Genomic DNA, 26,111 nt, shown 5'->3' with positions numbered 1-26,111 from the left:
AATCGCCATTTTGGGTCGGGAAGTGCCCAACTTCGGTGGCTACAGTTTTGCCCATACAACCCAAAGATGTGCAGGTTAGGTGGATTCGCCACGCTAAATTGCCCCTTAATTGGAAAAAATCAATTGGATACTCTAAATTTTTTTTTTTTAAATTATGTGGAGATGCCGGCGTTGGACAGGGTGGGTATAGTAAGAAGTCTTACAACTTCAGGTTAAAGTCCAACAGGTTTGTTTGGAATCACTAGCTTTCGGAGCGCAGCTCCTTCCTCCGGTGAGTGAAGAGGTGTGTAGTGGAAGCAGAGTCGGAATAATTTGAAGACAGAGCAAGATAGATTCTTGATAAACAAGAGGGTGAAAAGTTATCGGGGGTATGTAAGAATGTGGAGTTGGGGTTACAATCACATCAACCATGATGGACTGAGTGGCCTATTCCTTGGTCTACTCCTAGGTTATATGAGGTGAGCCGGGCAGCCAATGGGAGTTGCCAAGCTGGTGTCAGCGGCAAAGGCAAATGCAACCATGTTGGGGCTGCTGCTGCCTTGCTGAAGGGAGCAGGCATGTCCCCACAAGGACCAGGAAGATAAAGATGACGTATGGTCGCCAGGGATGTCAAGTGGAGGGACAGCATGAGACCCGGTGCTCATTTGATTCCTCGATTTTCTCAAAAAAGCACAGATGGAGATCAGCTTGTTGGTGCAACCCCAACAGCTGTGCACTAATGCACACCAGAGTGTTCAGCTCCATCTGGAAAAAGCATTGAAAGTCTTGCTCTAATTCTGGTAAAATGGATTGTTCAGGAAGAAGCAACAGATCTATTTTCTGTCCATCAGGTTTAGTAATTAATGAAATTGAGTTGGTGCCTCATGGCCTGGCTCCTTCTGCCTGAACCTCTTTCTGAAATCTGTTTGAAAACCTTGACATTTTCTGCTCACTTTGTCCTCTGACGTGTTTCTAATACTCGGGTACTGTCTGACAACCTTCTCGTATTCTCAGCTGTGTTTTGTGTCATCGGTATTTCTCACACATTGAGCTGAATTCTCCGGTCCTCTAACCACATGTTTCTGAATGGCGTGCCGTTCACTGGCGCCATTTGTCTATGGGTTTCCCATTGAGGCCACCCCACAATTGGACTTTCTTATTTACACCCCTGCTGCCCCCGGTGCTAGAATCTATGTGCCGGGATGGGTGTTTGGTGTCGGCCACGTGTGCTCCGGGTTTGCTGTTGTGGCTGCCCCCATGTGTGCCTTCGCCCATTGTCCCTTCCGGCTCCCCTGTCCTGCTTGCCCTGTGTTCGCCTTGGTGAACCCCTCTCCCAACATCTCTCTGTTCCTTGTCTGGTTCAGTCCTCTGAACCTGGTCACCAACAGGTTTTGGAATAGGCTGGCTTATAGCCTCCATGTCCGGTGGAAGTCTTTCTCTGATCCCCAAACGGTGTATTTCTGCTAGGCCGGACAGTCAGTCTGCTAGGCCGGACAGCCAGCCTGCTAGGCCGGACAGTCAGTCTGCTAGACCGGACAGTCAGTCTGCTAGGCCGGACAGTCAGTCTGCTAGGCCGGACAGTCAGTCTGCTAGGCTGGACAGTCAGTCTGCTAGGCCGGACAGTCAGTCTGCTAGGCCGGACAGTCAGTCTGCTAGGCCGGACAGTCAGTCTGCTAGGCCGGACAGCCAGCCTGCTAGGCCGGACAGTCAGCCTGCTAGGCCGGACAGCCAGTCTGCGGCCTTGGGTGGTGCTGCTGATCGCCAGCTGAGAGGAGTCTTTGACAGGTGAGGAAAGCAATGGCTAGGGCATCTACCCCTCTCCCCATAAAGAGCTTTGGCTGCTCCGAAACCCCAACGGACACCAGTGGGCACGGCTCCACCCTTACCTCACAACCTTAGGCATCGCCTCAAAGAAGGCTGTCCAGTTCCCGACGGGTCTGGGGCAAGACCAGAACATGTGGGTGTGGTTGGCCGGGCCTCACTGGCACCATTCACATTTGTCCTCCACCTCCAGAAGAACCCGCTTGTTCGCGTTCTAGTTAGGTGTGCCATTTTCACCACCTTTATCTGTGTAAGGCTCAGCCCAGTGCACGAGGAGATGGCGTTCTCCCTGTACAGTGCTTCGATCCAGAGTCCTCCCCCTATCTCTATGCCTAACACTTCCTCCCACTTCTCCCACGTCTCGTTCAGTGGTGAGCGTACCTCCTCTAGTAGCTGTCCATACATGTCCGCGCAGTTACCACCCCTAGTTCACCCACGGTCAGAGGTCTGTCTAGTGGGGCAACACGGTGGCACAGTGGTTAGCTCACAGCACCGTGGTCCCAGGTTCGGTCCCAGCTCTGGGTCACTGTCCGTGTGGAGTTTGCACATTCTCCCTGTGTTTGCGTGAGTTTCGCCCCCACAACCCAAAGATGTGCAAGGGAGGTGGATAGGCCACTCTAAATTGCCCATAATTGGAAAAAATTAATTGGGTACTCTTAAATTTTATTAAAAAAAGAAGTCTGTCCAGTAGGGAACGTTATTGTTTCCTATCACAGGAAGTTCCTTATTTGTATGTATCATAGCATGTTCCCTTCTGGGAGCTGGAGCTTATCCATGAGTTCCCCAAGGTCACTACTCTACCATCTATAAGACCATAAGACATAGGAGTGGAAGTAAGGCCATTCGGCCCATCGAGTCCACTCCGCCATTCAATCATGGCTGATGGGCATTTCAACTCCACCTACCAGCATTCTCCCCGTAGCCCTTAATTCCTCGCGACATCAAGAATTTATCTATCTCTGCCTTGAAGCCATTTAGCGTCCCGGCCTCCACTGCACTCCGCGGCAATGAATTCCACAGGCCCACCACTCTCTGGCTGAAGAAATGTCTCCGCATTTCTGTTCTGAATTTACCCCCTCTAATTCTAAGGCTGTGCCCACGGGTCCTCGTCTCCTCGCCTAACGGAAACAGTTTCTTTGCGTCCACCCTTTCTAAGCCATGTATTATCTTGTAAGTTTCTATTAGATCTCCCCTTAACCTTCTAAACTCCAATGAATACAATCCCAGGATCCTCAGCCGTTCATCATATGTTAGACCCGCCATTCCAGGGATCATCCGTGTGAATCTCCGCTGGACACGCTCCAGTGCCAGTATGTCCTTCCTGAGATGTGGGGCCCAAAACTGGACACAGTACTCCAAATGGGGCCTAACCAGAGCCTTATAAAGGCTCAGTAGCACATCGCTGCTTTTATATTCCAACCCTCTTGAGATAAATGACAACATTGCATTCGCTTTCTTAATCACAGATTCAACCTGCATGTTTACCTTTAGGGAATCCTCGACTGGCACTCCCAGATCCCTTTGTACTTTGGCATTATGAATTTTCTCACCGTTTAGAAAGTAGTCTATGCTTGGATTCTTTTTTCCAAAGTGCAAGACCTCACATTTTCTCACGTTGAATTGCATCAGCCATTTCCTGCACCACTCTCCCAAACTGTCTAGATCCTTCTGCAGCCTCCCCACTTCCGCAGCACTACCTGCCTGACCACCTAACTTCGTATCATCAGCAAACTTTGCTAGAATGCCCCCAGTCCCTTCATCCAGATCATTAATATATATGGTGAACAGCTGCGGCCCCAACACTGAACCCTGTGGGACACCGCTGGTCACCGGCTGCCATTCCGAAAAAGAACCTTTTATCCCAACTCTCTGCCTTCTGTCAGACAGCCAATCCTCAACCCATGCCAGTAGCTCACCTCGAACACCATGGGCCCTCACCTTACTCAGCAGCCTCCTGTGTGGCACCTTATCAAAGGCCTTTTGGAAATCCAGATAGACCACATCCACTGGGTTTCCCTGGTCTAACCTACTTGTCACCTCCTCAAAGAATTCTAACAGGTTCGTCAGGCACGACCTCCCCTTACTAAATCCATGTTGACTTGTTCTAATCCGACCCTGCTCTTCCAAGAATTTAGAAATCTCATCCTTAACGATCGATTCTAGAATTTTACCAACAACCGACGTTAGGCTAATTGGCCTATAATTTTCCATCTTTTGTCTTGATCCTTTCTTGAACAAGGGGGTTACAACAGCGATCTTCCAATCGTCCGGGACTTTCCCTGACTCCAGTGATTTTTGAAAGATCTCAACCAACGCTTCCGCTATTTCTTCAGCCACCTCTCTCAGAACTCTAGGGTGTAGCCCATCGGGGCCAGGAGATTTGTCAATTTTAAGACCTTTTAGCTTTTTTAGCACCATCTCTTTTGTAATGGCAACCATACTCAACTCAGCCCCCTGACTCTCTATAATTTTTGGGATATTACTCATGTCTTCCACTGTGAAGACAGACGCAAAGTACTTATTAAGTTCTCCAGCCATTTCCTCGTCTCCCATCACTAGCCTTCCGGAATCAGTTTGAATTGGCCCAATGTCTACTTTGGCCTGTCGTTTGTTTCTTATGTATTGAAATAAACTTTTACTATCATTTCTTATATTACTGGCTAGCCTGCCTTCATATTTGATCCTCTCCTTCCTTATTTGTCTCTTTGTTAACCTCTGTTTGTTTTTGTAGCCTTCCCAATCTTCTGATTTCCCAGTGCTTTTGGCCACTTTGTAGGATCTCTCTTTTTCTTTGATACATTTCCTGACTTCCTTTGTCAGCCATGGCTGTCTAATCCCTCCCCGGATAATCTTTCTTTTCTTGGGGATGAACCTCTGTACAGTGTCCTCAATTATGCATACAAACTCCTGCCATTTTTGCTCTACTGTCTTCCCCACTAGGGTCTGCTTCCAGTCGATTTTCGCCAGTTCCTCTCTCATGCCCTCGTAATTACCTTTATTTAACTGTAACACCATTACATCCGATTTTGCCTTCTCTCTTTCAAACTGCAGACTGAACTCAACCATATTATGATCGCTGCTTCCTAAGTGTTCCCTTACTTTAAGATCTTTTATAAAGTCTGGTTCATTACATAGCACTAGGTCCAGAATAGCCTGCTCCCTTGTGGGCTCCATGACAAGCTGTTCCAAAAAGCCATCTTGTAAGCATTCCATGAATTCCTTTTCTTTGGATCCACTGGCTACGTTATTTACCCAATCCACCTGCATATTGAAGTCCCCCATGATCACCATGACCTTGCCTTTCTGACATGCCTTTTCTATTTCCCGGTACATGTTGCGCCCCTGGTCCTGACCACTGTTAGGAGGTCTGTACTTGACAGGTTCCACTTGTTGCTCCGTGTCCAGTCGTAGGCTATTTGGATCCCCAGGAATCTGAATTTGGCTTGGGCCAGCTTGAGCGGCAGCTTCCCCAGCTCTGGTGCCCCCCCTCCCGCCTCTCACCCAATCGGTTCACTGGGGAAGATTTTGCTCTTATGCAGGTTAAGTTTGTAATCTGAGAAGGCTTCGAACATGCTTAGGAGTTCCATTATTCCTTCCATGGTGATTAGGAGGTTTGGGACGTAGAGGGACAGGCCATCAGCATAGAGTGAGACTCCAGATGCCTCTCCGTCCCTTCGTCGATCTGAGAGCGATGGCCAGTGGCTCGATTGCCAGCACAAATAGCAGCGGGGACGAGGGGCATTCGTGCCTCTGTGCAGCTGCAAGTATTCAGAGCTGGTGGCATTTATATACTTGCCATGGGGACGCTGCACAGCAGTTTCACCCATGAGGTGACCCTGGCCCAAACTGTTCCAGTACCTCCATGAGGTACCTGCATTTGACTGTTATGGGCCAGGGTTTAGAAAACTCCAAAGTATATCATGTTCACCTGACCTACAACTGTTTATTGATTTTGGTTATGATGGACACAAGGGCCTGCCTTTCGGGTGTTATGCAACAGATGCCTTAAGTATTTTAAATCAAAAACAGAGTTTATTCTACGAATTCAGTTAACATTTTTATAAACACACACAGTAAATATTTTTATCAATTACAAACATAAATACCCCACACAGCTACAGTACTCTATATAAAACCCTTAATACATTTCCCTACTGTTTCAATTTAATGAAAACATCCCATAAACCAGAAAACCCTTTTCCCAAACACCAGGTTTGAATTTCTTCTAGAAAGTAGTTATCTCTTTTAAGTTATCAAGTTATGGAAACAGTTCTTAACATGCAGAGAGAGAGATACAAGACAAGACATTTCTTTCTGAATCCAGCAGCCAAATGTGAAAACGAAAGCCACATAACAGCGCCAAACCAAAACCGAAAGTAAAACCTAAGAGCCACAGCCCAGCTCCGCCCACACAATGACATCACTGAAGCCATTTGATAAGACAAAACATTTCTTAAAGGGACACTCCCATGACACGACTCTGCAGAAGGCCTTCTCTGCATCCAGAGAGATGATCACTTCTGGTGTTTCCTCCCCGGGTGGGATCATAATCACCTTCAGCAGGCTGCCTGCCCTTGGCCAAGCCCATCTGATCCTCCGGGTCTGTCTCTTGCACGCAGCTGTCCAGCTGCCTCGCCAGGGCCTTCGCTAGAACTTTGGTGTCAGTGTTTCGGACTGAGATGGGTCTGTATGACCCACACTCCATCGGGTCTTTGTCCTTTTCAGGAATCAGGATTGTGCCAGTGTGGATGGCAGGGTTCCCTCACGATACCGAGTCGTTAAACATCTCACGCAGGTGCAGGGCCAGTGCTGTCACAAATTATTTATAGAAATCCACCTGAAATCTGTCCGGCCCCAGTGCCTTCCCTGATTGCATGGAGTTGATACTCTCCATGACTTCCCTAGTTCTAGTTGTGCCTCCAGACCCTGCTTCTTTTCCTCTCCCTACGACTGGTATGTCTAGCCCTTCGAGGAAACCGTTTAATCTTCGAGTCCCCCTCCAGGGGCTCAAGGTTTTTCAGCTCTCAGTAGAAATTCACAAAGGCCTCATTGATCTAGTTTGGCGCTGCGACTACCTTGCCTCTCCTGCCCTTTACCTGTGCTATTTCCCTGGTGGCAGCCTGCTTCCCCATCTGGTGAGCCAGTGGGCGACTGGTCTTGTCTCCATGCTCATAAAAGGTCCCCTGTGTCTGATGGAGCTGGTTCACTCCTTTCCTGATGGAGGGCAAGTCAAACTCCTGATGGAGTGTGTTCGGAGATGACTATTGCGGAGTATTCCGGACTCCTACCATCCCTCGAAGCAGCGATTTTCTCGCTACAAAGAAATCAATTCGGGTGTAGACTTTGTGAACCTGGGAGAAGAAGGAGAACTTCCTCTCCCCCGGGTGTGTGAACCTCCCTGGGTCCACTCCCCCCATCTGCTTCGTAAAGGTGCTGAGCTCTCTCCCCGTGGCTGATTGTGTCCTTGCTTTGGGGCTGGATTTGCCTGTCCATGGGTCCTGTACGCAGTTGAAGTCTTCCCCCATGATGAGTGGGTGGGCATCTAGTTCGGGGATTTCTGTCATGGGCCTCGTGATAATGTCTGCATCATCCCAACCCCCCCCCCCCGCCCCTCAGGACGCACCATTGTCAGTAAATTAAGGAACATTATCATTGACAATGGTGCATGTGTATGCATTACTGTTTTCCCAGCCTGTTCTGCCTCTCCCGGCATGGTGAAATAGTATTCCCTATTTTTTAGATGGCCCAAAATCTTGCCGGGTACAGCATCCTGAAAAGCACCTTGCTCCTAAATAGAACTGCCGTGGCTCCATTGAGCTTGGCCAGGTCAACCCCAATGGGTCTTGATGAACACGGATTGTATGCCCTTCCCACTTGCAGGACCGCGTGTTCCCTGCCTATGTCAAGATCCGTTCCTTGTCCTGGAATCGGTGGAGCTTGGCGATTATCGCCTGTGATGGTTCCTCTGATGTGGACCTCTGCCGGAGTGACCTGTGGGCCATGTCCACCTCCGGGGGCTTGGCCAAGATTTCACCCCTGACCAGCTTTCCCAAAATCTGCGCCATATATTCCATTGGGTTCCTACCCTCTGTGCCCTCCGGCAGCCCAACAATCCGAAGGGTTTTGTGGCGAGACCTGTTTTCCTGGTTTTCCACCTTCCCTTTGAGTGCTCCCTCAGCCGTCACCAACCTTGCCGCCTCTGCTTCGAATGAGGTGATCCAATCATTCTGGTCTGTGGCTGCCTTCTCTTGTTCCTGCACCGTTGCCTCCTGCATCTCCTGTCGCTGTTCTGTCGTCTGCAGCGCCTCCTTAAAGGGGGCCAAAGTGTCTGCTACTACCAACTTCACCGTTGCCATGAGGTCCTCCTTATTGGAGTCCCTAAAGTTTTAGGAATTCTCATGTCAGGAGCTCCATCCATTGCCCTCAGCAGGAGGGCTGGCGGTTGTATCGGTGACTCTACTCGAACCGCCATGTCCTGCTCTGCCTCACTCCCCATGCCTGTGGCCTCTGCCTTCCTCTCCTGGCTCTTAGAACATAGAACAGTACAGCACAGAACAGGTCCTTCGGCCCTCGATGTTGTGCCGAGCAATGATCACCCTACTCAAACCCATGTATCCACCCTATACCCGTAACCCAACAACCCCCCCCCCCTTAACCTTACTTTTTAGGACACTACGGGCAATTTAGCATGGCCAATCCACCTAACCCGCACATCTTTGGACTGTGGGAGGAAACCGGAGCACACAGAGGAAACCCACGCACACACGGGGAGGATGTGCAGACTCCGCACAGACAGTGACCCAGCCGGGAATCGAACCTGGGACCCTGGAGCTGTGAAGCATTTATGCTAACCACCATGCTACCGTGCTGCCCTAGGATAAATCCCATCTGGCCCAGGGGACTTATCTATTTTTACACTTTCCAAAATTGCTAACACCTCCTCGTGAACCTCAATCCCATCTAGCCTGGGTTTTTTTGTCCTTTCGGCCCCGTGGCTGGTTTGAGGGCATTTCTTCAGGTGCTTTATGTTTCAGGGTGGGGGATGTTGTTTGCTTAGTGACCGATTTCCGGGTAAAAGTACCTAGGTTGGAGTCTCTAGGGTGGGAGCCACCTTTAATGCGACTGCTCAGCACATCCCCGCCACCGGGAGTCCTCTAACTAATGTTTTAATGTTATAGACTCGAGTGAAATAGAAAGTATTTCGGAAGAATTGCTATATCAATTATCAGTTTGAAAATGGCAGGTTATTTTCTGCAGCCTGGTATCTTTAACCATTCAAAACTCAGCTGCCCTTGTCCTGAACCACACCTGGTCCAATTCACCATCACCTCCTGTGCACGCTGACCCACACTGGCTCCCAGGCCAGCTAACACCTCAGATGTGAGATGCTCATCCTTGTGTTCAAATCTCTCGATGATCTCTGCCCTCCTTGTGTCTGTAAACCTCCTTCATCCCCGCAATCTTATGAGAACTCTCAACTCTAGCCTCTATCGTTAAATGGATATTTTTCGTCAGTGTTTACACTGGAGAAAGCCAATGTTGTTGAGGAGAATACTCAGGTACAGTCGACCAGGCTAGATGGAACTGAGGTTCACGAGGAGGTGTTAGCAATTTTGGAAAGTGTAAAAATAGATAAGTCCCCTGGGCCCGATGGGATTTATCCTAGGATTCTCTGGGAAGCCAGGGAGGAGATTGCAGAGCCTCTGTCCTTGATCTTTATGTCGTCTTTGTCGACAGGAATAGTGCCGGAAGACTGGAGGATAGCAAATGTTGTCCCCTTGTTCAAGAAGGGGAGTAGAGACAACCCTGGTAATTATAGACCTGTGAGCCTTACTTCGGTTGTGGGTAAAATGTTGGAAAAGGTTATAAGAGATAGGGTTTATAATCATCTTGAAAAGAACAAGTTGATTAGTAATACTCAACACAGTTTTGTGAAGGGTAGGTCATGCCTCACAAACCTTATTGCGTTTTTTGAGAAGGTGACCAAACAGGTGGATGAGGGTAAAGCAGTTGATGTGGTGTATATGGATTTCAGTAAGGCGTTTGATAAGGTTCCCCACGGTAGGCTATTGCAGAAAATACGGAAGTATGGGATTGAAGGTGATTTAGCGGTTTGGATCAGTAATTGGCTAGCTGAAAGAAGACAGAGGGTGGTGGTTGATGACAAATGTTCATCCTGGAGTTCAGTTACTAGTGGTATACCGCAAGGATCTGTTTTGGGGCCACTGCTGTTTGTCATTTTTATAAATGACCTGGAAGAGGGTGTAGAAGGATGGGTTAGTAAATTTGCAGATGACATGAAGGTCGGTGGAGTTGTGGATAATGCTGAAGGATGTTATAGGTTACAGAGGGACATAGATAAGCTGCAGAGCTGGGCTGAGAGGTGGCGGATGGAGTTTAATGTGGAAAAGTGTGAGGTGGTTCACTTTGGAAGGAGTAACAGGAATGCAGAGTACTGGGCTAATGGCAAGATTCTTGGTAGTGTAGATGAACAGAGAGATCTCGGCATCCAGGTACATAAATCCCTGAAAGTTGCCACCCAGGTTAATAGGGCTGTTAAGAAGGCATATGGTGTGCTAGCCTTTATCAGTAGGGGGATTGAATTTCGGAGCCACGAGGTCATGCTGCAGCTGTACAAAACTCTGGTGCGGCCGCACCTGGAGTACTGCGTGCAGTTCTGGTCACCACATTATAGGAAGGATGTGGAAGCTTTGGAAAAAGTTCAGAGGAGATTTACTAGGATGTTGCCTGGTATGGAGGGAAGGTCTTATGAGGAAAGGCTCAGGGACTTGAGGTTGTTTTCGTTAGAGAGGAGAAGGCTGAGAGGTGACTTAATAGAGACATATAAGATAGTCAGAGGGTTAGATAGGGTGGACAGTGAGAGTCTTTTTCCTCGGATGGTGATGACCAACACGAGGGGACATAGCTTTAAATTGAGGGGTGGTAGATATAGGAAAGATGTCAGAGGCAGTTTCTTTACTCAGAGAGTAGTAGGGGTGTGGAATGCCCTGCCTGCAACAGTAGTAGACTCGCCAAATTTAAGGGCATTTAAGTGGTCACTGATAGACATATGGATGAAAATGGAATAATGTAGGTCAGATAGGCTTCAGATGGTTTCACGGGTCGGCGCAACATCGAGGGCCGAAGGGCCCGTACTGCGCTGTAATGTTCTATGTTCTATGTTCTTGTTGATCTCTCACATCCTTTGATCCACCACCTCTCAGCCCAGCTCTGCAGCTTATCTATGTCCCTCTGTAACCTATAACATCCTTCAGCACTATCCACAACTCCACCGACCTTCATGTCATCTGCAAATTTACTAACCCATCCTTCTACACCCTCTTCCAGGTCATTTATAAAAATGACAAACAGCAGTGGCCCCAAAACAGATCCTTGCGGTATACCACTAGTAACTGAACTCCAGGATGAACATCCCACATCTCTCTTCCATACAGCCCCCCCCCCCCCCCCTCCATACAGCTCCTCTCACAAAGGTTCTCCCAGGTTTCCAGACTTGAACCTATTTTCGTTATCTTGGCTGATTGACCACTCCAGTTTATACAAAAGAACAGAGCTATGCCATTTAATTTTTTAAAAAGTATTTTCATTCCAAAGTTTCAACTTCTTACATTTTACAACAATAACAAACACACCCAGCACACTAAACCCCCCCACCCACTCAAACCTCCCACCTCCCTCAGCAGTCAATGATAGAATTTACAGTGCAGAAGGAGGCCATTCGGCCCATCGAGTCTGCACCGGCTCTTGGAAAGAGCACCCTACCCAAGGTCCAGTAAGAAGTCTTACAACACCAGGTTAAAGTCCAACAGGTTTGTTTCAAACACGAGCTTTCGGAGCACGGCTCCTTCTTCAGATTCACCTGAAGAAGGAGCCGTGCTCCGAAAGCTCGTGTTTGAAACAAACCTGTTGGACTTTAACCTGGTGTTGTAAGACTTCTTACTGTGCTCACCCCAGTCCAACGCCGGCATCTCCACATCATGGCTACCCAAGGTCAACACCCGCCCTATCCCCGTAACCCAGTAACTCCACCCAACACTAAGGGCAATTTTGGACACTAAGGGCAATTTATCATGGCCAATCCACCTAACCTGCACATCTTTGGACTGTGGGAGGAAACTGGAGCACCCGGAGGAAACCCACGCAGACACAGGGAGGATGTGCAGACTCCGCACAGACAGTGACCCAAGCCGGAATTGAACCTGGAACCCTGGAGCTGTGAAGCAATTGTGCTATCCACAATGCTACCGTGCTGCCCAGAATAAATAAATAATCTTTATTGTCACAAGTAGGCTTATATTAACACTGCAATGAAGTTACTGAGAAAAGCCCCTAGTCGCCACATTCCGGCACCTGTTCGGGTACAGGGAGGGAGAATTCCAAATTCTCAGCTGGTACGGGAATTGAACTGGTGCTGCTGGCCTTGTTCTACATCACTAACCAGCTGTCTAACCTACTGAGCTAAACCAGCTAAACGGTAGCCAACTCTCCAAAATGGAGAAAGAACAAGCCTCAACTTTTGTAGAACCTATTCCCCCCCCCCCCCCCCCCCCCCCCCCCCCAAGAGCAAATTTCATTTTTTCCAGGGCCAAAACTCCAGCAGGTCCCCCCACCACACCAAGACACAGTGGAGAAGCTGGCCACCACCACAAGACCTGCCTGCAAGCGATCAGTGACGCAAAGGCTAAAGCATCTGCCCCACACCCGCCTGTAGCAACGGCCAGTCCGACACCCCGAATATGGCTTCTAAGGGACCGGGCTCCCTGAGAACCCCTGAAATGGTGCTCAACACCTTTCTCCAAAACCTTTCCAGCTTCGGGCAGGACCAAAACATATGAATGTGATTTGCGGGGCCCCTCCCACATTGCTCACAGACATCCTCCACCCCCTCAAACAGCCGGCTCATCCTTGCTTTTGTCAGTTGCACCCTGTACACCACCTTCAGCTGTATCAGCTCCAGCCTCGCACACAAACTCGAGGTTTGACCCTCTGTAGCACCTCACACCACAATCCCTCCTCCAATGCCGCCCTCACCTTTTTCTCCCATTGAGCCTTAACCCCCGGGACTGCCTTATTCCTCCTCCAAAATCCTCCTGTAAATCGCTGAGATGAACCCCTCTCCAAATCTCCCGTTGACAGCACCCCCTTCACCAATGAAGAGGAGGGTGCTATCGGGAAGGTTGGGAAGACCTTCCTCGCAAAGTCCCACACCTGTATGTACCTGAAATGCTCGCCCGTACCAACCCAAACTTCTTTCTGAGTTCCTCCAAACTCGCAAACCGCCCTAAAGAACAAATCCCGATCCCCCTCTCCCGTCCGCGGAACCAGCCATTCATCCTCCCCTGTTCAAATCCGGGATTTCCCCTAATCCCCCCGACCCCACTCCCAACCTACAATGCTGCCGAAACTGCCTCCAAATCTTCAGCTTAGCTACCACATCACCGGACTTTGCGAATACTTCCCTGGAACCATCAGGAGCGGTGCCGTTGCCACGCCTGCAACCCCTACCCCCTACATGAGCTCACCTCCATCCTTACCCACCCAGCCTCTGTCCACCTATTCTTACCCTGAACCTTCTCTGCATTCGCCGCCCAATAATAGTACATCACATTCGGATTGCCGTCCCTCTGCAGTACCATCTTCCTTATCTTGGCCACCTTCCCCACCCAGACAAACGAAGAGATCAGCCTATCCATCACCTTGAAAAACGCCTTGGGCAGGAAGACTGACAGGCACTGAAACAGAAACAAACATTGCGGTAAAATGTTCATCTTCAATGCCTGTACTCGGCCTGCCAGCGACAGAGGAAGATTATCCCACCTCAACAAATCAGCCTTCACTTTCCCCACCAAGCTAGAGAAATTCAACTTCTGAAGGCCTGCCCAGACCCAGGCCACCTGAAGCCCCAGATACCTAAAGTGAAATGCTGCCACAGTAAATGGCAACACCCCCACCCCATCCCCGACTCTGGAGTGGAAACCACTAAATACTCAGTTTTTCAGTTTATACCCTGAAAACGCCTCAAATCTTTGAAGCAAACCCATTATGTCCCCCACCGAGGAGCCTGGCTTCGAGATGTATAACAACAAATTATCCGCATACAAGGACACTGTATGCTCCCCCCCCCCCCCCCCCCCCGCCCCCCCACTATCCCCTTCCAGAACTCCGAGCTCCTCAGCGCAATGGCCAATGGCTCTATCGCCAATGTAAACAGGAGGGGGGGTCATGGAACACCCTGCCTCGTTCCCCTGTGCAATGAAAAATACCCTGAATTCATATCATTCGTGCGCACGCTCATCATCGGCTCCTTATACTGCAACTGCGCCCGTGTCACAAACTTTGGCCTAATCGCAAATTTCTCCAACACCGCAATCAAATAATTCCGCTCCACCTGATCAATGAACGACTTCTCCACATCTAATGCCACCACCATCTCCGTTCCTTCTGCCGGAGAAAGCGGCACATTTAGCAGCCGCCTCACTTTCGATGACAACTGTCTGCTCTTAACGAATCCCATCTGATTCTCCCCAATCACCCTCAGATGACACCCCTCCAACCTTAAAGCCAGCACCTCTGCCAATATCTTGGTGTCCACATTCAGCAGATATGTGGACCTGTACGACACACACTCCACCCAGTCCTTATCCTTCTTCAGCAGCAACAAGATGGAGGTCTGTCCCATTGTTTTCTGCAAAACCCCCCTGACCATCGTGACCTCGCGGCAGCTTATCCTTAACATACTTGTAATATTGAACCGGGAACCATTCCGGCCCCGTCGCCTTCACCGCCTGCATCTTCCCGATTGCCACCTTCACTTCCTGTACTTCCACCGGTATTGTCAGCAGTTTTGGGCCCCATATCTAAGGAAGGATGTGCTGGTCTTGGAAAGGGTCCAGAGGAGGTTCACAAGAATGATCCCTGGAATGAAGAGATTGTCATATGAGGAACAGTTGAGGACTCCGGGTCTGTACTCGTTGGAGTTTAGAAGGATGAGGGGGGGGTCTTATTGAAACTGCGAGGCCTGGATAGAGCGGACGTGGAGAGGATGTTTCCACTTGTAGGAAAAATTACAAACAGAGGACAGAATCTCAGACTAAAGGGACGATCCTTTAAAACAGATGAGGAGGAATTTCTTCAGCCAGATGGTGGTGAATCTGTAGAACTCTTTGCCGCAGAAGGCTGTGGAGGCCAAATCACTGAGTGTCTTTAAGACAGAGATAGATAGGTTCTTGATTAATAAGGGGTTATGGGACGAAAGCAGGAGAATGGGGATGAGAAAAATACCAGCCATGATTGAATGGCGGAGCAGACTTGATGGGCCGAGTTGCCTAATTCTGCTCCTATGTCTTATGGTCTTCTCTATTTCACCCAACCTGGGACACTCTAAACCCAAAATCTCCCCCATCTCCTGCTCATCCTCTAGTGGCTCTGATTTTTACAAATCCCTATAAAACTCCTCAAACACCCTGTCAATCCGCTCCGGGGCCACCACCCGTCCCATCCCAAACACAAACTATCTCCTTTGTGGCCTGCCTACGAAGCTGACCTGCCAACATGTGACCCGCCTTCTCTCCGTACTCAGATAGCCTCCCTCACCCTCATGAGCTGATGCACCACTTTCCCCATAGACAGCAGGTCGAACCTCGCATCCACTCCTTCCTCTTTGCAAAGAGTCTCAGATCCGGGTCTCCCACATACCTCCCATCCACCTCCAAAATCTCTTCTAACAATCGTTGACCTTCCTCCGTCTCCTCTCTAGCCACCTTAGCCTTAAACAAGATCACCTCCCCCCTCACTACTGCCTTCAGGGTCTCCCAAATCACCGACGGTGAGACCTGCCCCGGACAATTGAATCCCGCTTACTCCTCAATTACCTTCCCTATCTTGTCACAGAAATTCCGGTCCGTCAACAGCCCCATATCCATCCTCCTCCCGAGCTTCTGGGCCAACCACTTCTCCAGTACCATGTCCATCCAGTGTGGAGCGTGATCCGAGATCACAATTGGTAAATACTCTGCCCTCTCAACTCCAGCCAACAGCGCCTTCCCCACCACATCTTGTGCACCAGGGAGGAAAATGAATACTCCCGATCCCTCTTGTGTAAAATTCTCCCCCACCACCCCCCTCCCCCCGCTGGGGTCAGCCAATGCGGCTGGGACCGACCTGAACACCCTCAGCTCCAGCACTGTAATCCAATCTCCTCCCCAAAATCCGAGATTGCAGCCAGCGTTTTCTTCACGAATTCCGCATCATCCCAATTGGGGGCATAAATGCTGACCGGCGCCATCAACCTCCCCTCCAACTCACTCGTTACAATCATGTACCTGCCCCCTGATCCACTACCACCATTTCCATCTGGAACCGTACCCACTTGCCCACCAAAATCAGCACCCGCCAAGCCCTACTATCCAACTCCGACTGAAACACATGGCTCACCCAACCCTCCCTTAGCCTCATCTGGTCCTTCACCCTCAGATGGGTCTCCTGCAGCATCACCACATCGGCTTTTAAACATTTCAAATGCTCAAAAACTCTTGCTCTCTTCACTGGTCCCACTAACCCCCTCACTTTCCACATCACCATTCTGACCGGGGGTCTCTCAACCCACCTGCTCCTCCTATCCGCCGCCGAGCTATGTCATTTATATGAAACTAATCTTCCATTGACGAACATATCGGTCATCAGACTGCGATGGGTGAATGGCTGGTCAAAAAAGGTTGTCCTGAATGACAATGGATCTTGAGTTGATCATCCTGGCTGAACTGGGGCATCCCTTGCAGTCCCACTAACCAGTTTAAATCTGAATGGGACAAGGTAACACAGGACGTGGGCCTATCACTCTGCCTCTGCTGCTTGCAGTCTTTTCCTTCAGTCTGTTTAACCCTAAACTGCCTGCTACATCTTAGACCCAAGTTCCTAATATCTCCCCCTCATGGCATTATTGTGAAAGTTTATTGACTCGTTCATCTTACAGCTCTCCCACTCAACCCAGTATCCCAGCTGTCCCCTATGTATGTGCTCTTTGGAAACGCATGATGAAATAGTACAATAAATTAACAGTTAAATTAACTGTTACAAAAGCAAAACTGTAAAAGAAACTTACCTAATTAAAGTAAAATATAATTCCTTGGGCTCACAATGCACTCAAAGCCAGCGGTCTTCCCCCTATTTATATGTGCTTGTAGACCATACCATCATCTGTTTCTCTGATCCTGTCTAATTTGGGGCAGCATGGTAGCATAGTAGTTAGCACAATTGCTTCACAGCTCCAGGGTCCCAGGTTCGATACCCAGCTTGGGTCACTGTCTGTGTGAAGTCTGCACGTTCTCCCCGTCTGTGCGTGGGTTTCCTCCGGGTGCTCCAGTTTCCTCCCACCGTCCAAAGATGTGCAGGTTAGGTGGATTGGTCCATGCTAAATTGCCCTAGTGTCCAAAATTGCCCTTAGTGTTGGGTGGGGTAACTGGATTATGGGGATAGGGTGGAGGTGTGGGCTTGGGTAGAGTGATCTTTCCAAGAGGTGGTGTAGACTCGATGGACCGAATGGCCTCCTTCTGCACTGTAAATTCTATGAAAAAAAAAATTCTATATTACTACGGTTATTAATAGTGACAGCCTCTAACTGGGATCTGCCTCGCTCTTTGGATAGTCTCTGTCCTGAAGCAAGCCCTTTGTTTACTGTTTAGTCTTGGTGGTAGATGCAATAACATGATTGGGTTGGTATTGTCCCTGGCCTCTTGTCTTTTCTCCACACTGTGCTGATGATCAGGGTTGTGAGTTAGCTGATTGAAACTGACAGAGTGGCTGGGGAGGAAGTGACGATACCTCTGGAAAATGAACAGAGTTGAAACGGAGGACAGTCTTCAGACATCCCAACATTAAGCTGAAAGGAGTTGCGACTCCTCTGAATCTGAACGTCAGACCATCAGCAGCGTGAAAAGCCAGAGGAGAGTTTGGAAGAATGAGGATTGGGCGTCATCAGCAAAACTATCTGTGGCAGTAAAGGGGAAAAGGAGCAACCAAGGACAGATCACGAGGGTATTATTGCAGGAAGAGAAGCCAATACAGGAGATTCTCTGCCTACAGTAGGAATGGAACTTTTTTGGATGTTTTCTACCATAATTTTGTCACTTTCATGAGGGAGTCTTAATTCCCCAGACCTTTGAGAAAGTTGAAGATTGAACTAAACTTTTGGCAATGTGAACTGATCACGAAGCTTCAGCTCCCTCTTTGCACACTTCTTTGCACAATGTGGGAGTCAGTATACCGGAGTTATATTGCTGGCTGGTGTCTCATTCTCTTGACAGCACAGCTGTGCACAAGTGCATACCTCTGCTTACCATGGTCTAAATACCAGTTTTCAGAATGTTTTGCTCCATGATAGTCAGATGTTTTGTCAACTAACATTAAGAAGTTACCAAGTTGTAATTTCGTCAAGTTTATTTCTAGTCTCATTTGAGGCCTAAACCCCCTACCTGAGTGAGATCCTGCTGTAAGGAGATTTTGCATTATTGGAACCCATACTAAATGAGTTCAAACTGTTCATCAGCTAAGATTCTGTAGAATAGTTACGCTACTATTCATGCAGTATTGTTGTTGTTTCGCTCAGTTGGCTAGACAGCTAGTTGGTGATGCAGAGCAAGGGCAACAGCACGGGGTTCAATCCCTGTCTTGGCTGAGGTTATTTATGAAGGCCCGCCTCCTCAACCTTGCCCACTCGCTTGAGGTGTGGTGATCCTCCGGTTAAGTCACCACCAGTCCGCTCTCTCTGAGGGGGAAAGCAGTCTGTGGTCATCTGGGACTACAGTGACTTCACTTATTGTACAGTCAGATTCATAACAAAACCAATAGTTCCCAAACCTGGTCGGCCCCAGAAGATGTATCTACCTATGCAATGTCTGTCAGTTCTCATTCCTGAACTGAAGTTGCCAGGAGCTTCAAACTGCCTTTTACAGTGTGAAAGCTACAGTCTGGCCATAGGACAGTTACCAAATAAAACATTCAAGAGGTGGAATTAATAAATTAACAAGATGCCATTTAACAGGGATAGCCTTCTAAGGTTGCTTTTGCATGTGATCAGTTACACAGACAATATTTGGGTATTGTGCATCATGCATTGACAGTAACTTCTTTCCATTCACTAGACAGTAGGACAATGTTTCACTTGCAAAGAAGTCCTTTAATGCTCCACTGAGCTTCGAACAGTTATAAAGCCATGACAGCCTCCTGATTCAACTGGAAGATGGAAAACAAATAGCCTTCAAAATGTCATGGTGTGTCCATAACTACTCAGCCTGATTAAACTAGCTGCTCTGGAACAGGATACATCAGTGGGATAATTAGTCAGTGGCATAATTGGGGCAGCATGGTAGCACAGAAATTGTCAACTCATTCACACGGTGTCTGGATTTGTACTTTCAGCAGTACTTCGGTGCAGACTCGATGGGCCGAATGGCCTCCTTCTGCACTGTAAATTCTGGCCTCACAGCACCAGAGATCCGGTTCAATTCTGATCGTGGGTGACTGTGTGGAGGTTGTACCTTCTCCCCGTATCTGCCTGGGTTTCCTCCGGGTGCTCCGGTTTCCTCCCACAGTCCAAAGATGTGCAGGTTAGGTGGATTGGCCATGATAAATTGCCCTTAGTGTCCAAAACATTAGGTGGGGTTACGGGGACTGGGCTGGGGGGTGGGCCTCGGGTGCTCTTTCAGAAGGTCAGCGCAGACATAATGGGCTGAATGGCCTCCTTATGCACTAGATATTCTGTGATTCTAGTGCCACGAGGAGAGCGACAATTCAAGTTACTGAGCAAATTATTGTATAATTACAGCACAGAATGTGGCCATTCAGCCCTTCATGTTTGCTGGCTGTCCTAAAGAGCAATTCATGTACTACCATTCCTCCACCACCCCCCTCCCCCATACCCCGCCACATTCCTCCTTTTCAGATACTTAGAAAATGTAGAAACATGCATAAGTACAGAAAGAGATCACACTGCCCATCGTAGCAGTACGGTAGCATAGTGGTTAGCACAATTGCTTCACAGCTCCAGGGTCCCAGGTTCGATTCCCGGCTTGGGTCACTGTCTGTGCGGAGTCTGCACGTACTCCCCGTGCATGCGTGGGTTTCCTCCGGGTGCTCCGGTTTCCTCCCACAGTCCAAAGATGTGCAGGTTAGGTGGATCAAAGAACAAAGAACAAAGAAAATTACAGCACAGGAAAAGGCCCTTCGGCCCTCCCAGCCTGCGCCGATCCAGATCCTTTATCTAAACCTGTCTCCTATTTTCCAAGGTCTACTTCCCTCTATTCCTGCCCATTCATATACCTGTCTAGATGCTTCTTAAATGATGCTATCGTGCCCGCCTCTACCACCTCCGCTGGTAAAGCGTTCCAGGCACCCACCACCCTCTGCGTAAAAAACTTTCCACGCACATCTCCCTTAAACTTTCCCCCTCTCACCTTGAAATCGTGACCCCTTTAACTGACACCCCCACTCTTGGGAAAAGCTTGTTGCTATCCACCCTGTCCATACCTCTCATAATTTTGTAGACCTCAATCAGGTCCCACCTCAACCTCCGTCTTTCCAACGAAAACAATCCTAATCTACTCGACCTTTCTTCATAGCTAGCACCCTCCATACCAGGCAACATCCTGGTGAACCTCCTCTGCACCCTCTCCAAGGCATCCACATCCTTCTGGTAATGTGGCGACCAGAACTGCATGCAGTATTCCAAATGTGGCCGAACCAAAGTCCTATACAACTGTAACATGACCTGCCAACTCTTGTACTTAATACCCCGTCCGATGAAGGCAAGCATGCTGTATGCCTTTTTGACCACTCTATCCACCTGTGTTGCCACCTTCAGGGTACAATGGACCTGAACTCCCAGATCTCTCTGTACATCAATTTTCCCCAAGACCCTTCCATTAACCATATAGTCCGCTCTTGAAGTTGATCTTCCAAAATGCATCACCTTGCATTTGCCTGGATTGAACTCCATCTGCCATTTCTCTGCCCAACTCTCCAATCTATCTATATTTTGTTGTATTCTCTGACAGTCCTCCTCGCTATCTGCAACTCCACCAATCTTAGTATTATCTGCAAACTTGCTAATCAGACCACCTATACCTTCCTCCAGGTCATTTATGTAGATCACAAACAACAGTGGTCCGAGCACGGATCCCTGTGGAACACCACTAGTCACCCTTCTCCATTTTGAGACACTCCCTTCCACCACTACTCTCTGTCTCCTGTTGCCCAGCCAGTTCTTTATCCATCTAGCTAGTACACCCTGAACCCCATACGACTTCACTTTTTTCATCAACCTGCCATGGGAAACCTTATCAAACGCCTTACTAAAGTCCATGTATACGACATCTACAGCCCTTCCCTCATCAATTAACTTTGTCACTTCCTCAAAGAATTCTATTAGGTTTGTAAGACATGACCTTCACTGCACAAAACCATGCTGCCTATCACTGATAAGTCTATTTTCTTCCAGATGTGAATAGATCCTATCCCTCAGTATCTTCTCCAACAGTTTGCCTACCACTGACATCAAGCTCACAGGTCTATAATTCCCTGGATTAGCCCTGCTACCCTTCTTAAACAAAGGGACAACATTAGCAATTCTCCAGTCCTCCGGGACCTCACCCGTGCTCAAGGATGCTGCAAAGATATCTGTTAAGGCCCCAGCTATTTCGACCCTCGCTTCCCTCAGTAACCTGGGATAGATCCCATCCGGTCCTGGGGACTTGTCCACCTTAATGTCTTTTAGAATACCCAAAACTTCCCCCTTCCTTATGACAACTTGACCAAGAGTATTTAAACATCCATCCCCAGCCTCAACATCCGTCTTGTCCCTCTCCTTTGTGAATACCGATGCAAAGTACTCATTAAGAATCTCACCCATTTCCTCTGAGTCCACGCATAAATTCCCTCTTTTGTCTTTAAGTGGGCCAATCCTTTCTCTAGTTACCCTCTTGCTCCTTACATACGAATAAAATGCTTTGGGACTTTCCTTAACCCTGTTAGCCAAAGATATTTCATGACCCCTTTTAGCCCTCTTTATTGCGCGTTTGAGATTCGTCCTACTTTCCCGACCATGATAAATTGCCCTCAGTGTCCAAAATTGCCCTCAGTGTTGGGTGGGGTTACTGGGTTATGGGGATAGGGTGTGGGCTTGGGTAGGGTGCTCTTTCAAAGAGCGGGTGCAGACTCGATGGGCCGAATGGCCTCCTTCTGCACTGTAAATTCTGTGATTCTGTGTCTGTGCCAACTGAAAAGGTGTCAGCCAGCCTATTCCCGCTTTCCAGCATGTGGTCCATATGATGCTGGAAGTACAATTCCAGACACCGTGTGAAGAGTTGACAGCTTCTGTCTCCACTGCCCTGTTAGGCTGTGAGTTCCAGACACCACAACCCTTCGCATGAAATTCCTCAACTCCCCTCCATTCCTTCGACTAATCTTTAAATCTATTCCCCCAGTCACTGACATCTCTGCTGAACTAAATAGGACATTCCCATCTACTCTTTCCAAACCCCTCACAATGTTGTACATCTCAATCAAACCTTCCCTAAGCCTCCTATGTTCCAAGAAGAACAACCCCAGCCTATCCAATCTCTCCTCCACAGTTTCAATTTTCCGATCCTGGCAACAAACTCGTCAATCTCCTCTCAACTAATCTACTAATATAGAATATGAAGTAAAGCAAGCCTGACTAATGATGATACATCCATTCTAATTTACTTTTATGGCCTTAGTTTCATATTGATTCCAACTTTCTAACTGGAGACATTATCTGAAAACTCCTTTAAGTTATCTTGTAGCAGATGGTAGTTATACTTTTGCATGAGTGAAGCCCCGGTAGCAGCTCTCCTTCCTGGAATGATTGAGCACTTTTTGGTAGCTGGTACATGCTCTTTGTACTGTGTGGTGAAACGGGCCTTTCATCTAGAAGCCCCAGGCTGCAAAGGACTCCATTGCACAGGACGCAATCAGAAAGACAGCACTCCCGTTCCGGGGTGCCTCTCAGTGGAAATGCAGCTCAGGGAAACAAGGTGATGATGTTACAGTCCATCTGTGACTTGTACTTCTATCTGTTGAGCTGGGTTTTGGGTACGGTCCCTTTGAAAGCGGGCGCACACTGGATATTTTCTGGCATAGGCTTGATGGGCTGAATGGCCTTCCACACTCTAACCATTCTGTGATCGAGTGAGGTCAAGAGCGATGCAGCACAGAAATTGGCACACTCCTTAATCCCCATCGTCAATTCTCAGTCATGCGTTTCTTCAAAAAATATTTTAAACAATTACACAATAAAATCAACCCTAAACAACTCCTAGGGACCCTCCCCCCACTCTCACCTTCCCCCTCCCCTAGGAGTTGGCAATAACAAGCTCCCAGAAATGCAATACAAACAGACCCCATTTCTTGTGGAACCCCCCCCCCCCCCCCCCCCCCCCCCGGTGCAAATGTCACCTTTTCCAAATAGGAGAATTCCATTAGATCTCAGCCATACTGAAGCACAGAGTGGAGATGCTGACCTCCACCCCAAGAGGACATGCTTGCAAGCGATGAACGAGGCGAAGGCTAAAACATCTGTCCCCGCACCCGCTTGCAAGTCTGATACCCCCAATGTGCCCCCCAGGGGACTAGGCTCTAAGTCCATATGCAGGATTGCCAATGTGATGCTGAAGACTGACCCCAAAATTCTCCAACTTCGAGCAGGACCAGAACATGTGTATGTGATTGGCTGGACCCCCCCCCCCCCCCCCCCCCCTGCTCACAAATATCCTTCACCCCCTCAAACAGTCGGCTCATCCTCTATTTCCGTCAGGTGAGCTCTGTGCACTCTATTTTGCTGTATCAAACCCAGCCTCACTCACGAGATCAAGGCATTCACCCTCCACAGCACCTCCCACCACAATCCCTCCTCCAGCACCATTCCCAGCTCCTCTTCCAATTTGGCCTTAACTCCCTCTAGAGAAGCCCTCTCCTCCTCCAAAATCCTCCCAGATATTGCCGAGACGACCCCCCCCCCCCCCCCCCCCCCCCCCCCCGCAACCCCATTACCGACATCACCCCCTCCTGTAACGAGAAGGTGGTGCTACCGGAAAGATCGGACAGAACCTTTTCACAAAGTCCCACACCTCCATGTACCTGAAACCGTCCCCTCGTGGCCCCCAACTCCAAACTCAATCGTTCAGTCACGCTTTTCAGTCCGTGTTTGCTGTTGTAAATTGCTATGTCAACATTTTCCATTCCATTTTTCCATTTCAACTGTCATAATTCTGTGTCCACTAGGGGGCATGTTTCCGCCATGGCTCAACTGAACCTTCAACTTGTATTTCTGTGGAGCTGGTGTGGGTGGGGGGATTCTCCTGCTTATCAGCTGCTAGAAGCAAATGGGCAATGCAAGTACAGAATGCAAACAGTGGTTTTAAGCAAGTGGAGCATTTTGAGAACATTAACAAAACTTTCTCCTGCCTCCATGTTTTCTTTCCAGGATCTCATGATTCCTTCAGTTTCTGGATAGATGAAAAATCTCCTGTTGGCCCGGATCAGCCAGTCATGGTGAGACACCTGGCTGGAATTTTCCGATCTTTCTGGAAGAAGATGATGAAGAAGTGGTCGGTGACACAGAGCTTGACCTTTCGGGAGCAGCTGGAGGCCGGCATTCGCTATTTTGACCTTCGGGTTTCCACCAAACCTGGAGAAGATGATGAGCTTTATTTCATCCACGGCCTGTTTGGCAGCAAGGTTTATGACGGTCTGATAGAAATTGACAATTTCTTGAAAGCTCATACCAAAGAGGTGATCTTTCTGGATTTCAATCATTACTATGAAATGCAGGATTCAAACCATGCATACCTTATCCAAATACTTCAGAAGACCTTTGGATCCAAACTCTGCAGGGCCAATTTAGTTGAGGAAATAACACTCCAATATTTATGGGAGCATGGATATCAGGTTAGTGTTTCCAGGTTCAATTCCAATCCAATATGGCATCAATGCTACAGAGATTGCTGTTGGTTATGTAATAACAGGCAGTGTAGTAATAGAACACACAGTAATGTCACAGTGACAGCCTACAGACTTTTTTAAAAAAGTATTTTTTTTCTAGACGGCACGGAGCACAATGGTTAGCACTACTGCCTACGACGCTGAGGATAAAAGCAAATTACTGCGGATGCTGGAATCTGAAATGAAAGGGACAATGCTGGAAAATTTCAGCGAGTCTGGCAGCATCTGTAGGGAGAGCAAAGAGCCCAACAGACGCTGCCAGACTAGCTGAGATTTTCCAGCATTGCCCCTTACGACGCTGAGGATCCGGGTTCGAATCCCGGCTCTGGGTCACTGTCCGTGTGGAGTTTGCACATTCTCCCCTTGTTTATGTGGATTTCACCCCCACAACCTAAAGATGTGCAGGTTCGGTGGATTGGCCACGCTAAATTGCCCCTTAATTGGATTTTTTTTAAAATTGGATACTCTAAATTTTTTTTTTTTAAGTAATTTTATTCAGATTTTTAATATTTTAACATTTGAAAAACATACAACATAAAAATAAACCTATCACAAACCACCCACCCCTCCCTCCAAACTGCTTCCCTCCCCCACCCTTACAGTTGATGATAACTAGCTCTCCCAAATCATAGAATAGAATCCTTACAGTGCTAAAGGAGGTCATTTGGCCCATGAAATCTGCGCCAATCCCTGGAAAGAACACCCTACCTAAGCACACAGCCCCACCCTATCCCTGTAACGCCCTTTCCCTGTAACCCAGTAACCTCACCTAACCTTTTGGACACTAAGGGCAATTTATCAAGGCCAATCCACCTAACCTGCATATCCTCTACCCCATCAAAATGCGGAATAAACAAACCCAATTGCTTGTGGAACCCCTCATTTGCCCATCTTAGGGCAAATTTCACCTTCTCTAAATGCAGGAACTCCATTAGATGCCCGAGCCACACTGAGACACGGTGGAGAAGCTGACCTCCACCTCAACAAAACCCATCTGCGAGCAATCAGCGAGGTCAAACAAATCAAACCCCCACTCCCGTCTACAGCTCCAGCAGGTCTGACAACCCGAATATGGCCCCAGGGGACCAGACTCTAAGACCACATTCAAGGCTGCCAATGTGGTGCTGAAAAACAACCTCCAAAATCACCCCAACTTTGGGAGGACCAGAATATGATCAGCTGGACCTCTCCCACACCGCTCAAAAATATCCTCAAACAGCTGGCTCATCCTCGACTTCGTCAGGGGCACCCCCTGCCCACCTTTAGCTGTATCA

The 26,111-nt window shown here is 48.5% G+C and overlaps 1 protein-coding gene across 2 annotated transcripts in view; it reads left to right on the top strand.

Moving 5' to 3' along the window:
• plcxd2 (phosphatidylinositol-specific phospholipase C, X domain containing 2) overlaps nucleotides 1-26,111 on the top strand; it is a 53,367-nt gene that overhangs the window by 13,614 nt on the left and 13,642 nt on the right. For both annotated transcript variants that reach the window (XM_038802841.1, XM_038802839.1), the window contains exon 2: nucleotides 24,320-24,783. In XM_038802841.1, coding sequence (XP_038658769.1) covers nucleotides 24,320-24,783 — 464 coding nt within the window. The remainder of the gene's footprint in view (nucleotides 1-24,319; nucleotides 24,784-26,111) is intronic.

Source organism: Scyliorhinus canicula, chromosome 7 (assembly GCF_902713615.1).
Source record: "Scyliorhinus canicula chromosome 7, sScyCan1.1, whole genome shotgun sequence".
In the NCBI taxonomy this organism is placed as follows: Eukaryota; Metazoa; Chordata; class Chondrichthyes; order Carcharhiniformes; family Scyliorhinidae; genus Scyliorhinus; species Scyliorhinus canicula.
The sequence above is the reverse complement of the archived record's forward strand: the minus strand, read 5'-3'. Positions and strand labels throughout refer to the sequence as shown.